The following is a 17543-nucleotide window of genomic DNA, read 5'->3' as shown; positions in this document are numbered from 1 at the left end:
AGATACAGAATTGCGTGATAGTGGGATTTTGAAATGTGTAATCAGCCCCTCCCTCAGCTGAGCCAATAGTCAGGTGACCTGACCTGACATCGTCAGAGACGGTCGCTCCACCTGGCGCGTGTCTCCTCCTTGAGTTGACCCGGTCTCCCTGCTCCCTCCGCTCGCCGCCGCTCCTGAAGGCGTGACCCCTGTGCCTCTACCTGCTATTGCGCTGTTGTTCTATTTCCCCTGTGCCCTTCTCTGGTATTACTGCTGTTGTACTATCAGCCCCTGTGCCTCTCTGCTTTGTCCTCTGCCTGTTGTGGTATTTTCTGTTGTGCCTTTCTCAGCTTTCCTTCTGTGCCTGTTGTTTTCCTCCCGTGTAGTGACCCTGCACTGCCGCCGTTTTTCCCGCCTTTCTGCCGTCGCACCCCGCTCCCTGCCGCTGCTCCTCTGCGGCCCCGCCCCCTTCCCTCATTTGACCTCTTCCCTTCCCATTCGCCACCCCGCTCCTGCCTCCCAGCTGCTCCTCCCTCGCTCTGCCCCCCCACTAAGCCATTTATGGCAGAGTCTACGCGTACGGACAGCGTTCACGCGCAGCGGGTGCGCCAAAGGTAAGCCCGTCTGCGCCCGTCCGCGCCTGGACCGCACCCAGCGCCAGACCCTCTGGCCCCCGCAGATGCCATCCCACCCGCCGGACGTACGACACCGCCACCCTCAGCGCACTCAACACCGGCCGATTCCCCGGCTGTCACCGAGCCACCCCAGGACGCACCCACGGACCCTTCGCCTGCCAATCCTGCAAGTTCTCCTGCATCCGGACCTGCACTGCACCCGCCAAGACGAGCACCAGCAGCAACCACCTGAAGTGCATCCTGCTCAACACTCGCTCCGTCCACAGGCACGCCGTAGAACTCTGGAACCTCCTCGACACCACAGCTCCAGACGTCACCTTCCTCACGGGAACATGGATGAACTACTCCTCAGCACCCGACATCTCCATCCCGGACAGATACAAGATCACCCGGAAGGACCGCGTCAACCAGACTGGAGGAGGCATCGCCATCGTCCACAAGAAAACCATCCGCATCACGACCAACTCCGACGACACCCTCACAGCCGCCGAACACCTGCACTTCCAGATCCACACCGACCCCAAGACCACCCTCAGAGGCACCCTCATCTACAGACCCCCGGAACCACGCACACAATTCAGCGAAGACATCGCCGACTTCATCAGCCCGCACGCCCTCCCCTCCGCTGACTACATCCTCCTCGGGGACCTCAACTTCCACCTGGAGAACAACAACGACCGCAACACCACCACCCTGCTGGACAACCTCGCCAACCTCGGACTCAAGCAACTGGTGACAACCCCCACCCACTACGCCGGCCACACGCTTGACCCCGTCTTCTCCTCCAGCAAGGACATCTTCAGCTACACCACCGGACTCCACTGGACTGACCACAGCTGCGTCCACTTCAGCTTCAGAAGGACCACACTCCACCACCACCCGCAACAGGTCCCCCGCAGAAGCTGGAACAAGATCACAGCCGACCAGCTTGCCACATCCCTGAGCCAGAACCCTCCCGCCAGCTCAGCGAACCCCAACCAAGCCGCCAACAATCTCACGAGGTGGATCAGCAACTGTGCAGACAACCTCGCTTCACTGAAGCCACCCCCCGCCAGACCTGGCACCAAGAAAGCATCCTGGTTTACCGACGAACTCAAGAGCTCCAAGAAGAACTGCCGGGCCCTCAAGAAAGCCTGGCGCAAAGACCCTACTACAGACAACATGACCACCCTCCAGCTCGCCACTCGAAAACATTACCAGATGATTCACGCCACCAAGAAAACCGCATTCAAGGAACGACTGGACAACAACGCCCGCAACAGCAAGGAACTCTTCAACATCGTCAAAGAGCTCTCGAACCCTAGCGCCGGAAACAACAACATCACGCCCTCGCAAGACCTCTGCAACTCGCTCGCCTTGTTCTTCCACAGCAATATTGCAGACATACACAACAGTTTCAGCTCACAGCCGACGCACCCTACAACCGCACCAACGCCCCTCACCACCACCCTCCGCGCCTGGACCCCGATCAACACCGAAGACACCATCCGCACGATGAACCCCATCCACTCCCTATCACCAACCGACCCCTGCCCTCACCACGTCTTCAACAAGGCCGACTCCATCATCGCACCCCATCTGCGGGACATCATCAACGCCTCCTTCGACACCGCCACCTTCCCAGAGAGCTGGAAGCACGCCGAACTCAGCGCCCTACTGAAGAAACCATCAGCGGACCCCACCGACCTCAGAAACTACCGCCCCATCTCGCTCCTGCCTTTTCCTGCCAAAGTCATCGAGAAGACTGTCAATAGACAGCTGGCCGCCTTCCTCGAGACGAATGGATCCCTCGACCACTCGCAGTCCGGCTTCCGGGCCAACCACAGCACCGAGACCACCCTCATCGCAGCCACTGACGACATCCGAACCCTGCTCGACAACGGGGAAACAGCGGCCCTCATCCTCCTGGACCTCTCCGCGGCGTTCGACACGGTCTGCCCCGCACCCTAGTGCAGCGCCTCAACAACATCGGAATCCAGGAGAAGTCACAGGAATGGATCATCTCCTTCCTCGCCAGAAGAACACAGAGTCCACCTCCCCCCGTTCAGATCCGAGGCCACCAAAGTCATCTGCGGCGTACCACAAGGATCATCACTCAGCCCCACGCTGTTCAACATCTACATGGGCCCCCTTGCGGCCATCGCACGCCAACACAACCTCAACATCCTCTCCTACGCCGACGACACCCAGCTGATCCTCTCCCTCGCCAACGACCCCGCCACCGCCAGAACCAACCTACACGAAGGAATGAAAGACGTAGCCGAGTGGATGATGAACAGCCGCCTGAAATTGAATTCAGACAAGACGGAAGTCCTCATCCTGGGATCTTCACCCTCCACCTGGGACGACTCCTGGTGGCCTCCTCCCCTGGGCAGCGCACCCAAACCAACAGACCACGCACGCAACCTGGGCTTCATCCTGGACTCCTCCCTCTCCATGACCAGACAAGTCAACGCAGTCTCCTCGTCATGCTTCAACATCCTACGCATGCTACGTAAGATCTTCCGGTGGATCCCCACCGAAACCAGGAAGACGTTCACCCAGGCCCTCGTCACCAGCCGACTGGACTACGGCAACTCCCTCTACGCAGGAACCACAGCCAAACTCCAGAAAAGACTCCAGCGCATTCAGAACGCCTCAGCACGCCTCATCCTGGAAATTCCCAGACACGGCCACATCTCCGCACACCTGAGAAACCTGCACTGGCTCCCCGTCAACAAGAGAATCACGTTCCGACTCCTCACCCACGCACACAAAGCTCTCCACAACCAAGGCCCAAGATACCTCAACGACCGCCTGACCTTCTACACCCCCACCCGCCAGCTTTGATCGACTGGCCACACCCTCCCCGCATCCGAAGAGCCACTGCGAGAGGAAGATCCTTCTCCTACCTGGCGGCCAAGACGTGGAACTCCCTCCCCACCCTCCGCCTGACCCAAGACCACCTCTCCTTCAGCAAGCAACTCAAGACCTGGCTGTTCGAGCAGTAGAGGACCCCCCCTCCCCCAAGCGCCTTGAGACCCTCCGGGTGAGTAGCGCGCTATACAAATGCTATGATTGATTGATAGTAGCCTGCATGTGTGCGGGGGCTAATTCACACAGAAATGACATTACAGTTAAAATATACACTATAACGATGCAAACTTTAAACTACTGTGTAATTATGACATGTCTCGTTAGGGAAGCTACTGGGTTGTGAGTTTCACCTATGATGTTGGTGAGCTACCAGTAGCTTGCGATGGACAAGTTGGAGACACCTGATACAGGCCGATCCTTCAAGATACACATCCTGCTCTTGCCAGCGCATTTCTCATTTCTTACTGGGCTTACTCAATCATTTAACATATTTGCTGAAATCCTTAAGAGTTCGACAAATGGCTTTAGCCCTAAGACTGGCGCATCAAGCGATTCTCTTCCCTTAAGGCTCAGACAGAGTCCCAGATTATACAGCTTGGCACCACAAACTCTGGTACTTATTAGGATGGAACAACTGATGCTCTCTGCACAGTATAAACGACATTCTTACCAGAAAATAAGAGCTTTCTTTATCAATATTCTTTTTTCTAAATTTAATGAGCTTACCTGCCCCAAGTATCTTAAATTACTACACTTGCTTCCCCCTCCACAGGCCGAGACTCGGAGGATACAAGTTAGCAACAAGCGGTGTACTGGGTGGGCTTCGGCATGAAAGGTTGATAACCTCTGGTTTCTTGGCAGAAAATGGAGGTGACATTTCAACTAACATTATAATGAGTGTATGGGGAGCAGATTTTGTACGGGGGTTTCACATTTGAATTGCATATTCTCATACTGTACACTGTACAGGGTTGTAGGCAACAGAGCTGTGTTGTTTTTTAGGTTGAGCCCAGGCTGCAGAGGTGCTGTGAGACATGCTGTATCTATATTATGGGCTTAGAGCACCGCAATTGGTTTCGCTTTCTGTCCTTCGCAAATTTATTTATTTATTTATTTTGAAAGTTTTATATAGCGCGAACAAGATCTTTGCAGATATCAGAGCGCTTTACATAGGAGAAGAGCAAATATACACAGATACATCTATAGTGTTAAAAGTACAGTGAAATGATATCATAAACAATCAAGTAGTCAATTTCAAAGTCAAACAGAAAAGCAAAGGGTTCGAACAAGTAGTACAGATGAGCACTGAGTCTTTGAAGTTGATCCCCAGTAGTGGTTCAGGTGCATTTAGCCATGAGGATCGCTTTTACTTCTTTCTTGAAAAGTATGGTAGATGGGATGAGTCTGATTTCAGGGGGGAGTGAGTTCCAAATCCTGGGAGCCATTCCTGAGAAAGAGCGTTTGTATGTTTTTTCTTTGCGGAATCTTTTAGGCTTTAGCAAAAGATTGTTTGTGCCTCTAGTGTTTCTGGATCCTCCAGAAATCGTCAGCTTCTGAGCGAGGTATCTAGGTGAGCTAAGGTGGACAGCCTTGTGCGTCAGACAAGCGATTTTCAGGTGTATCCTGGCTTCAAAAGGCAGCCAGTTCAGGGATTTGAAGTCAGGGGAAATGTGTGAGTGTTTTTTTGATCCAGTGATGAGTCTCGCTGCGGCGTTTAAAGAGGCTCTTATGGGTGCCGTAGTAGCGTGGGGGAGACCGCAGAGGGCGGTGCTGCCGTATTCTATTCGAGGTATGACAAGTGATTGTACCGCAGTTTGGAAGTCTTTGGCTGGAAGGAAGGGTTTAAGTTTCCTAAGGGTGTTGATTTGGTAATTTGCTCCCTTAGTTGCTTTGTTGATGTGTTCCTGCATGCTGAGATTGGTGTCGAGTGTTATGCCCAAGGATTTCGCTGAGTCCACGATGGTGGGTTGAACATTGAGTGCCGTTAGGTTTTTAAGCCACGTTTGTGCGGTAGTGATCTTCGCGGGAGGTGAGATCAAAAGGAACTCTGTTTTGAGGGCATTAAGTTTGAGGTGATTAGCGGCCAGCCAGGATTGGGTGCTACTGATCGTTGAGTTCAAGAGCGTGATGTCATTGGGTGATTGAAGTTTGAGATAAAGTTGGGTGTCATCAGCATACATGTGGAAGTGTACATTGGCTTCTTGTAGCAAGGTGGTGAGAGGTTCCATAACTAGGTTGAACAAAGTTGGGGATAGGGAGGATCCTTGTGGTACGCCTAGCGATACAGGTCTTGGCGCGGACATCAAGTTGTTGCTCTTGAATTTCTGTGACCTGTTATGCAGAAAGGACGTGAACCATTTGAGCACAGTTCCAGATAGGCCCATTCTTGTGTTTAATAGTTCGAGTAAATTCTCATGTTTGACGGTGTCAAATGCGGAGGAGAGATCAAGGAGGATGAGGAGGCAGGTATCGTTATGATCTAGGATTTGGAGGGCGTCATCGATTATGTGAGTCATAGCAGTTTCAGTACTGTGATTTGCTCTGAAGCCTGATTGATGAGAGTTGAGAAGATCAAACTGAGTAATGTGTTTAGACAATTGTATTTGTATGCATTTTTCCAGCAGTTTGGCAAGAGTCGGAATGTTGGTGATGGGGCGGTAGTTGTTGAGGTCTGAGGGATCGGCTGTAGGTTTCTTTAGTAAGGGTGTGACTTGTCCAACTTTGAGGGAGTCGGGAATGGACCCTTGTTGAAGTGAGCTGTTAATGATTTTAGTCCAGAGTGGAAGGAGCGACGGGGTAAGGACTTTGACAACGTTAGCAGGAAGGGGGTCCGTGAGGTGATTGGAAGGTTTCAGAGTGCTGAGCAGTTTGCCAATTTCTTCTTCCGTGTAGGTGACAAAGGTTGACCAGGTGGCATTGTTTTTTGGTTTAGTTGGTGCTATGCAGTGGGGTTTGGGGTAGCGGCTTGCATCCATGAGTAGATCATTCTTTATGTTGTCAGTTTTTTGGATAAAGAAAGAGGCGAAGTCTTCGCAGGAGGGAGCTTCACCCATAGTGTTGAGAGGTTGGGGGTGTTCTTTGGATTGCGTTCGGATAAGCTCAAACAGCTTTCTCGGACGATTTTTGGCTAGGTCAAGCTGACGGCTGAAGAAGACTGATTTTGAGCGTTTTATTTTCCTGAAGTAGGCATTTCTCTTTTTCTTCAGGGTTTTTAGGTTCAGTGCAGAGGGAGCTGATCTCCAGGTGCGCTCTGCCATTCGCATGGCGCGTCTGTCGTCATTGAGACTCCCGTCGTACCAGGGATTGGAGATTTTTGCGGAGGCTTTTTTTAGCTGCAGGGGTGCGACTTCATTAATTATTGAGGACATAGTATTAAGATAGTGATCAGTCAAGGATTGGACGTCCTTAACGCCAGTAGGAGGAAGTAGTGAGTTGCAGCTGTTGGGGGGCAGAGAGTTTGAGTTTAGTTTTTTCATGTCTCTTTTCCAAATTTTGGGCCTGGCGGATTGAACAGGGTTAAGTTTAACTTTTTCATTGATGAAGAATGTGATAATATGATGGTCTGACCAGTCACAGGGTTGGATAGATTCGAGTTGGATAGAGGCTTCTTTGGAGATGATAAGGTCGAGGATAGCGCCTTTCTTGTGAGTTGGACTATTGCAGATTTGAGTGAGGTCAAGGGCGTTAAGGAAATTCTTCAGACCTTTTACCACCGCATCATTATGATCGTTCCAGTGGAGGTTGAAGTCACCAAGGTATATTTGTGTGAGTTGTCGCCCGGAGTTGGTTGAGATCATATCCATGATTTGCTGGGAGAAGGTAAGGTTGTCGCCGGGTGGGTGATAAACGCCGTGAAGAGTGCAAATCGGTTTGCCCTCACTGATAATATCGAGGCAGATATATTCACAGGAGGTTGGGGAGGGTAGGGAGGGGGAAGTTACTTTCAGGACAGAGAGGTTGCGCTTGTGTATACATGCGACTCCGCCACCTTTTTTATTGCCAGTCCTGTCAAGTCTAGTGATGTGGTAGTTGGGGGGAACCAGAATGTCCATTATAGGTGTAGAAGATTCTGTTAGCCATGTTTCAGTCATGATGATTAGGCCAAGATCCAGTTTTAGGATGAGATCGGCGATAGCGAAGGAGTGTTTCGCGGCTGATCTGCAGTTGAGGAGAGTGCATTTGAGACGGGGTGTGTCGAGGGTGGAAGGGGGTTCTAGAGCGAGGGGGACTTTACTCAGGTTACTATGGATAGCTATTCTGTTGTTCAGTGTGGGGGGTCTAAGGGGATTGGAGTGAATCGTAGGAATGGCAGTGAGAGTGTTGGGTGTATTGCTATGGGGAGCTGGGTCGTAGGAGCGGAGGAGGGAGATTGTGTCGAGGTCCGAGAGAGGATTACAGGAGCGGTGGGGACGGTTTTCGCGGTTGTGAACAGGGATTGTGGTCCAGTGCGGTGGGGGTCGAGTGCGAGAGTTCGCCACCCGGGTGGAGGTCCAGTTGGGAGGGGTGGTGATGGTGGAGGCGCGTACGGGCTGTCTGGGATGTGTGCTGAGTAATTGTTTGATGATGTGAATGTCTTGTTTGATCTGGTGGAGGGTGTTGGGTGAGGGGTGACTGGAGTGTGATAGGCAGAGTAGTTGTTGTTTGATGATGTGCATGTCTTCTTTGAGCTGGAGGAGGGAGGTCGTAGTGCAGTCCAGTGTGGGAGATGTGTTGGAGGTGGGGATGGGAGGGTCGGGCGTTGTGTTGGGGGTGGGGAGGGGAGGGTCGGGCGTGGGTGACATCGGGGAGATGTTGGTGGTGTGGTTGAGAGTATTGGTGGTACGCGGAGAGTGCAGGGTGGAGGATGGGCGTTTATTAGTGGTGAAGGGGGCGCATGTACGGTAGTGAGGGGTGAGAATGGGGGGGGAGGTGGGGTTGTATGTCGTTCTTTATTGAGGAGTCGTAGTTGAAGAGATAGGGGTGGCGTGTTCTGCGTGGTTAGTTAATGAGTGGAGGTGAGGGCTGAGAATGGGGGGGGATAAAGGGTGGGGTTTATCTGTGAGCTTGTCGATCAGATGCTTAGCTTGATTAGGCGGGATGTGGGTGGGGGCTGTGATGTCATGGGTGCAAAGAATGGGAATGTGGGCTGGTGTAAGGGGGGATGGGAGCATGGCTAAGGTGCCGGTGGTATGGGAGAGGTGCGTGTCGTTTTGGGGCTGAGCTAGATTAGCGGCGTGGTTGGTATGGGAAGTGGTGTCAGGGGTGAGCGGAATGGTTGTATGAGTGGGGGTCAAGATGTTGGTGGGGGGGGGGGGTGTGGCTGGTGTGTGAGGGGGAGAGGTCTGAGACTGTGAATGAGGAATGTGGTGTGGCTACAGTAAATAGAGGAATGACTGTGGTGACGGGGGTAGAGGAGAGGTGAGTGTCGTTTAGGGGCTGAGCTAGGAGAGAATGGTTGTGATTGGGGGCTGTGCAATCAAGGGTGATAGGACTGAGAGTGCTGTGTGTGCTGTGAGTGCTGTGAGTGGGGGTCCGTGGTTTGGAGAGGTGCTGTATGAAAGTGGGGAACAGGTTGTCTAGTAATTCCAGGTTCCTGTCTGTGGATTGGATAAGGACAATCCCGTTGTTATAGATAGTGATGGTGGTTCTGCCCGGGAAGAGTTGGGAAGGTGTGATGGTGAGTGTTCGGCCATGAGCGGATTTCCTAGCATTGGAGACGGAGAGTAAGGAGAGGAACGTTTTTCTCCATTGAGCTCTTCGTGTGGTGTGGAAGATGAGATCAATGTTTACGGCACCGTTGACCGGTGAGAAGTAGGTGTCTGCAAAGGGGGTTTCAGGGTGGGACCTCAGTAGATTGTGTTTAAAGCGTTTTGCAGCGTTTTTGGTGAGTGCGGGTGGGTAGTTGATTCTATATGTGTGCTTGCCGATGAGCTCCATGTTAGGGTGACGGAATAGGTAGGGGCGTGTGGGTGCCCAGTAGTCGCCGGTTGTGAGTATGTGTCAGTAGCGAAATACACTTGCAAACAGAAGTCAAATGCAGAATATAGTAGGCGTACAATACTAAAAATATACTGGAATAAAGTACCTATGCAAACTGTAAAATACCTGAATCGAAGGTGAACAATAGTGAATAGTCAAAAATATGTGAGGTACATGAGTCAATAGTCAGATACAATTGATAACAAGAGTCACATGAGACAGGTGGTGCTAAAAACAATACCACTGTAGAAGGCAAAACTATAAGGTAGCCCTCGGTGCAGGATACAATTAGGAATATATAAATATAAAACCACAATAAACTGGATGCCGGCTTTTGATTACTAGTCCTTCCTTTTTAGGTTGAGCCTAGCGCAGCGCGCATGTGCTGCTCTGCACGACTTTATGTAAGGGCTTTCAGAAAGCTCAATTCACGCTCGCGCACGCTCGTGCGTGTGCTTTTTGTTTTGTCTGCTCTTTTTAACAAAGTCAGCACTCAATTGGCCAAAGGCTCTTTCCATGTTCATGCCCACGTCCTAATGCTTGCGGTTACGCGCAGCAGCAACATATGTTTCCAATTATCATGCCTAGACGAGGGTGCGATAATTGGAAACATATGCTGCTGCTCGCAACCGCGTGCGCACACCAGCAGCTCCCGCATCTCGTTTTGTCCCTCCTGGTTTGGCTTCCGATGCAAGAAGGTTTCTTCTTTTCCATCCCAAGGAGGTTTTTTTTTCTAAAGAGGGAGAGTAGAAGTGAAAGTCTGGTCTGTGGCAGAGCTGCCTGCACCGCGGTGGTAAGTGCTGTGTGAGTCAATACGTGTCTGTTATCGATCCCTCTGCTCCTGTCAGTGCTGCGAGGGGTGGGGGCAGTTGTACCCTCTGAGCACTTTAAAGAAGGCTGTGTGCGATACCACCACCTCATGTAACCCCCAGTTACATCAGCGTGTTTTTGTTGTAAGCACCCTATCAAGGATCCACACGTGTTAACGTTTGAAAGCCGAGGCCTCGTCGTGCAGAGAAGCACAGCCTCCCTCCGGAAGCTCCGCGCCTTGTCATATGTCTGCTCCCATTTGTATCACCAACACCTACCTTTGTTGTTTGGTTGGAAGCTATAAGCTCCTCCTCCATGGTGCTCCATCCTGCTGTATATTCACATGGCGATGCTCCAGATTTGGCTAGCGATGGTGCAGTACATTCACATCATTTGCTGTTCATTTGTCATTCTACAGTGTAATCTATCTACGAGGAGTTGTAGTGTCGCTGTCTACTTGGCACACGCCTGTTGGGAAAAAGTACAAGCTGTTGTTGTGTGCCTGTTAGTTTTGCTGCAGTGCTGTATATTTTACGTGGTGTCGCAATGCTTGTCGATTTGGCATGCTGCAGTGCAGTGTATACACAGTTTGTGTGCACAGTAGAGTGCAGTGTATTTACAGTATTGTGGGCTTGTCGATTTGGCATGCTACAGTGCAGTGTATTTACTCGTGTTGTCTTGCTGTCGGTTTGCAGTGATACAGTACTGCTCTATTGATTGAAGGCCATATTAATGTATATTTACATAGTAATGCTATTGATTGGATACTATGGTGTAGTTTATTTATATGCTTAGGATGTTTCTTTGGCACGGGTATGCAGTATTTATAAGGTGCCACTGTTGATTAGGCAGTAGGGTGCAGTATCTCTATACCCTTCTGTTGGTAATTGAATGCTATGGCCGAGTATATTTATACAGTAATGCTGTCAACTTGATACTATGGTGTAGTATATTTGCACGGTGATGTGGCCTATTTCATACCATAGTGCAGTTCATTAACACCTTGGCTGCTGTGGTTATTTTTCCCCTGTGCTGAGAAATGTAATCACCAATGTTACATGACGAGCTCAGCTCGTCATCAGCACACGACCACCGTGGCTGATGACGAGCTGAGCTCGTCATCAGCATCGAAGGGGTTAAGATGATGATGATGTTGCTTTGACAAGCAGGCCCGTTACATTTCCGTCGATACTGTGGTGCAGTGTATTTATACATTTCTGTTGTTACTTAAATGCTACGATGGATCATATTTATAGGTGATGATTTCTATTTCATGCCATAGTGCAGTTTATGTATATGATGATGTTGTTTCAGCGACCAGCTTTTATGGTATATGTATAAACTTACAGACAGTTGATGCAGTGTATGTATACAATTACAATATAGTTCTATAGTGATACTATCGTGACGTGCAGCATATTTATGCGGTTGCTGTCCGGTCATATGGTTAATACATTACGACTGCAAAATTTAAAGGTGTAGATTCAAGTTTCTTGTAAAAAAAAAAAACATACATTTGGCCAATGGTCACATATCGCGTACTATACGGCTTGCTAGGGGAACGCGCCAGGGCTGCCCGTTGTCGCCATTATTGTTTGCATTAGCGCTGGAATCATTGGCCACTTTATTTAGAGCAATCCCATTATTAAAAGGCATTCGTTGGACAGCGGGATGGGAAAAGATCGTGTCTCCCTCTACGCCGACGACATGCTGCTCTACTGGACGGATCCTGACCATAGTATACCTGAACTTCTTGAACTCTGTAATACACATGGGCACACATCAGTATACACAATAAACTGGTCCAAATCGGTACTGTTCATCTTATGAGGTCCAGATCCTTTGCTCCCCGCCGACTGCCCAATAGTAATAACTAGCGACTCATTTAAATACCTGGGTATACATGTCACTAGGGAAGCCGCGGAATTCATAAAAAAAAATCTGACACCTCCTCTAGAGCGCCTAAAGCGTGACGTCAAGCACTGGGCGTCTCTGCCTCTAACATTACTGGGTAGAGCAGCCTTATATAAAATGATGGCTCTACCGAGATTCCTCTACGCTCTCGATAACACGCCATTTCCGATACCACCACGGTATTTTAGGCAAGCTGCAGCACAAGTTTCGGCCCTATTATGGGGCAACTTGCCGCCACGCATAGCCCAAATTAAACTGAATAGAAGCTGGTATGACGGCGGAATTTCACTACCGAACCTGCACTTATATTACTGGGCGGCACAACTTAAAACCATTAACCAGTGGATTCATGTACCCCAAGACGATCCGGCATACTGAGCAGATAGAATACAATTAGGTACAAACAACATGCTGGCTGTACTATACAATAGAAGTCCGGCAGCAAGACTAATAGGACCCACGAGGCAGACGGTGGCATTGTGGTATGCAGCACAGGCAAAATTGGGGTGGAAGGGAATCCTTACCAAACTCACCCTGCTTTGCGACACCAGGGCATTGGGGCAGCTAAGAAACAGTAAAGGCTTCACACAATGGGATAATATTGGAATTTCCACGGTGGGTGACATGTGGGATAAGGGGACGGTGATTCCTTTTGCACAACTACAACAACAATTTGATTTAGGACTGACTGAAACGTACAGATATGCGCAAATTAGGCATGCTTTACGAACAGCGCTCTCGGTCGATACCGACGTCCCAGAGGCTTTGCCATTGGAGGACCGTCTGCTCACAGACTTCATGCAGCAGCGTGCTACATCCCTCACTTACCGTAAATTTCTTAATATGCCCGACCCTACACTTAAACTTCGAGACTGATGGATAGTAGAGGTGGGAGATATGGATGAATTGGAGTGGTTTGCAGCCCTGGCGTCCCCTAAGGAGGTGGGCATCTCGGCCAAGTTCCGCCTTGTACAACTAAAAATATTACATTGTGTGTATTACACCAGGACCACCTTACACAAGATACACCCCGCGACACACCCGTTCTGCCTCAGAGGGTGCGGGGAGGAGGGCACACTTTACCATACCCTGTGGGATTGTCCTATCATAGTAGAATACTGGCGACAGGTCCTGCGCACCATTTCACAGACATTAGAAATCTCCGTTCTGCCCGAGCCAAGAAAATGTCTCCTCAATGTCTGGGACCCCACTGACCTCACTCGATATGGCCAGGTCTGGTGTACCCTCGGGTGCATGGTAGCGAAGAGAGACATAGCGCAGAGATGGGGCGCGGCAGACCCCCCCACATTAGCATTATGGTGTAGGAACATGGATTTAATCATAGTAACCGAACGCACAGTATCTGAAAGCAGGGGAAGTCCGCGTAAATGGAACAAAATCTGGACGCCGTGGAACACTTTCAGAGGGTACTTATGTGAACCAGTGCCAGAGAAACCTCAGATGACGAGGACGATGAGGTTTAGAGAGGAGATGCACTTGGGTTACAGACTAGCTGGACGTACATCTGGAGCAATAATTGTCAACTTGAGTCCTAATACACTGCCTAATTCTTTTCTGTTTAACTGCATAAGCTCCAAAACGAAATAATTGATAACGCGATTCCTATTGATCTACTGTAACGTGATTGTACGCTTACTGTCATTGATGCAAATGTTGTATTTTGGAAACGTTTCAATAAAAACATGTTTAAAGAAAAAACATGCATTTTAAAAATGTACATTTATTGAGCACGTTTTTGACAGAGTTTTAAAGTGCAAACTGCAGCAAGAGGCGCTAATTGAAAAAGGAAGTCACAATGAGTAGTCCTGTGAGAATACTATCATCTCTGCATACAGATGTTTGTGTAAATCCCCAAACCTAGTCGACTGCACTGCATACTTTGAAAATGGTGAGAACTGCAGAAGAGGATTGGCGGGCTGCCACAGAGGATCAATTATTGACACCCATGACTGGTCTCTATCTAATCCTAACTTCTCAAGTTAGTGCGTGTTCATGTTCAGCTCAAGCACTTTTTGTTAGTTTGCCGTTTCCACGGCTAAATGGTTAATGTCTTACAGAAAAAGCAGTCTGGGTTTTTGTGCATTTTCGTTTTAACACACTGTAAAGGAATAAAGCTTAGTATGCAGGGCATTTTTTCAGATGAATGAATATTCGAGGTTTATTCATTTTATTTATATAAAAAACAATGCCTTTAATTTATCTTATAAGGTCCCAAAGGTGAGACCTATTGGCTATGCCAATGCTTATTGACTTTTGTAACCTCCCATAGAGATTGCCCCTGTTACGTGTGCTGTTCCTTTTACAGATGTTTATGATACTCTGTGAGCACTATTTCTTTTTGTGTGGCTTGCCAGCTTCTTAAACAAAAAAATGCACTGCATGTTTATCTTCTCCTTTATTTTTGTGTCTTCTTGTATGTTTGCAGTTGCACTTTGTTGCCAACGCGGTACCTTCCCCGTCTCAGCAACCTGCCCCCACCACCCTTCTCAGGTCGCTGCTTACCTGTTGACGATACAGGTTAAAAATGCATTTAAAGGGGAAGGCACGTAGCTCAAATATAATATTCCATAGCACTGACACCAGCCTAAATCTAAAGCAATGCCCTGGGGTAGCCTCAGCCGGACCCTGGGTATGCAGACACTGGCATTTCTAGCTGTAAACAGGGGGAGTGTGGACCCGACTGCCTGCCGCTGCCACCTACAGAATTCTCTGTAGCAGCAGCTTCCCACTTAATTGTCCGTCCCTTTCTCCCACCCTGCTCAGCCCTCCTCCTCCCTAGTAGCCAATGAGTGTAGGGTTGTTGTACTGCTGCTACACTAGTACCAAATGAAAGTGTAGTGGTGTACAGCTCCAGATTAGTCTGTCTCCTCTAACATGTATCGTTCTTGCTCGAGTCCATGGTCCACATTTATTCTATGTAAAACAGACAAAATGCAAGACATTTAAGTTGAGTCAATCCGGATCCAGTGCTGTAGCTGCTTCTCTGGTCTCATCAGTAATTTCACCATTGTAAGTCCTCCAGACAGTGCTAAAAGCATCTTCTCTGATCCCGTCAGTAACTTCTTCTTTCTGAGTCCTCCAGTCAGTGCTGCTATCAGCTTCTCTGGTCTCATCAGTAGTTCCCCCATCCTTCAGACAGGGCTGCTAGCTGCTTCTCTAGCCCCATTGGTAACTCCTCTATTCTAAGTCCTCTAGGCAGTGCTGCAGCTGTGCCTCTATTCCCAGTGGTAATTCCTCATTCTTAGTCATGTAGGCAGTGCTGCAGCTGCGTCTCTGTTCCAGTGGTAAATCCCCATTCTTAGTATTCTAGACAGTGTTGCCAGCTGCTTCTCTGGTTCCCGTGGGAATTCCTCATTTGAAGTCCTCTCGACAGTGCTGCTAGTTGCTACTGTAGTTCCGCCTGTAATTCTACATTCTAGGTCTTTCAGACCAAGCTGATTGCTACTTCTCTGGTCCTGTCGATAATTCCTCATTCTAAGTCCTGTAGGCAGTGCTGCTAGCTGCTTCTCTGCTCATCGGTAATTCCTTATTCTAGACAGCGCTGCAGATGCTTCTCTGATCTCGTCGGGAATTCCCACATTTCAAGTCCTCTAAGCTGTGTTGCAGCTGTCTCTGTTCTCAGTGGTAATTTCTCATTCTTGGTGTAGGCAGTGCTCATAGCTGCTTCTCAGGTCCCGTCAGTAATTCCTCATTCTTAGTCCTCTAGACATTGCTGTAGCTACTTCTCTGCTCCCGTCGGTATTTCCTCATTCTTAGTCCTATAGACCGTGCTGCAACTGCGTCTGTTTATACATCCACTACACTCCAAACCAAAACACATAGGTAAAAGACGTTGCCATTTACAATGCAAATAGCTCTAACTCTCACAATTGTGAGACTGATTGTATTGCAAATAACGCGTTTCATTTTCTGTCCTATCCAAACTTTTAAAAAGCCAGAAAAGATCAATAAAATAAAAATCAACCACGCCTCTGAACATCAGTAAGGACCTGGTACCGAAGTGTATGGTAGGTTTAATTAGAAAGTTCCAACAGCATGACCCTTAGTAAATCTCCAAAACTAAAGACCATCCCCAAGACAGTTAACTCAGACTTTAACTATACAATTCCCATGGTCTTTTGTATTAAGATTGTACGTTTTAGGGACTAGCCTTGATCTGGTTATGTATTTTTTTTGTCTTCTGAAAAAGTTGTAAAAAATAATTGTGTTGCTGAAAAAGACAGTTGTCGACAGGTATTGAAATAAACACTTATTTGATTGCGGTCTAATACCTCCATGCGAGTGCCTTGAACACAATATATTTGTTAGTGGCTCCAGGCCTGGTACAAAAATATTATTCCATCAAGTTAAGTTGGCTGTCTGTAGCCCATACATTGATGCGTGGCTATTCTAACTATTGTAAGGTAGCTGCAACACAAGTTAGGATGAAGAACGATAATTAAGTAATTATTCTCTGACATACTTTCTGAAACTGTGCATTTGTATTTAGGCTGCAAGATGTGATTGCTGTAGAACACAAGGAACGCTCCGTGAAAAAGTACAGTGGCGAGGAGAAATGAAGCATTTCTGTGATCAGCATTGCTTGCTGCGTTTCTACTGCCAGCAAAATGAACCAAATATGTTGACACAGAAGGGACCTGAAAATATGCACTATGGTAGGTGATTTATATCATTAAAAAGTTGTATTCTATTTCTCTGTGGTAAAGTATATTGGTAATTGAGTGCTGCAGTATAAGATAAACATATTCAATTGTTTTGGGCTAGGGTAGAATTGGAAAAAGGCAAAAGGTTTTGAGACATTGACAGTATTGCCTGCTTCTAATCTTGGGGTCTTCAGATTTAAAAATTCCTTGTGGTCAAGACGTGTTAAAATACTTGATTCTAGCTTGCTTTGATAGTACGGATTGCCTGGAAAGGGTGGTTGGAACCAATTTGTTTCAAAGCATCTTTAATGAAGTTTTACTTTATCAGCAGCAACCTCCATGTCATCGGATGTAACTGTACAATTAGATTCAATATTACTACGAATGTGTCAATAACCATACGTGGTACAGGAGCATGAAGACCTATTATTCCAACCTTCTTCCACTCAACAATAAGCTAAAATGTGAGCCTATAACCTCATTTCTTCAATGACTGGGAAAACCAAAACAGTATAAGAATGCCTGCAGACCTCAGAGTGGGAAAGGGGCGGGGGATAAAGGGGGGCTTTCGGGGTGGATCTGTGCTTCTATTCTGATTCAACCCCCAGATGGGTTAGGGAAGGCAATAACTAGTCGGAAGATGTGCTACTATCACGAGGAACGCTGTAGCGCGCTAATCTAAGCCCTTCTCGCTGTTAGGTGCCCCCCGGAGAGTGGACAGTAGTTC

At 48.5% G+C, this 17543-nt stretch overlaps 1 protein-coding gene across 1 annotated transcript in view; it reads left to right on the top strand.

Moving 5' to 3' along the window:
- The window catches only part of LOC147663691 (zinc finger MYM-type protein 2-like), a 578556-nt gene that overhangs the window by 422442 nt on the left and 138571 nt on the right, over positions 1 to 17543 (top strand). Inside the window, exon 11 of the mRNA XM_086950262.1 lies at positions 16663 to 16828. Coding sequence (XP_086806388.1) covers positions 16663 to 16828 — 166 coding nt within the window. The remainder of the gene's footprint in view (positions 1 to 16662; positions 16829 to 17543) is intronic.

The sequence above is a fragment of the Lissotriton vulgaris genome, unplaced genomic scaffold (genome assembly GCF_964263255.1).
Source record: "Lissotriton vulgaris unplaced genomic scaffold, aLisVul1.2 SCAFFOLD_1159, whole genome shotgun sequence".
Taxonomy (NCBI): domain Eukaryota; kingdom Metazoa; phylum Chordata; class Amphibia; order Caudata; family Salamandridae; genus Lissotriton; species Lissotriton vulgaris.
The sequence above is the reverse complement of the archived record's forward strand: the minus strand, read 5'-3'. Positions and strand labels throughout refer to the sequence as shown.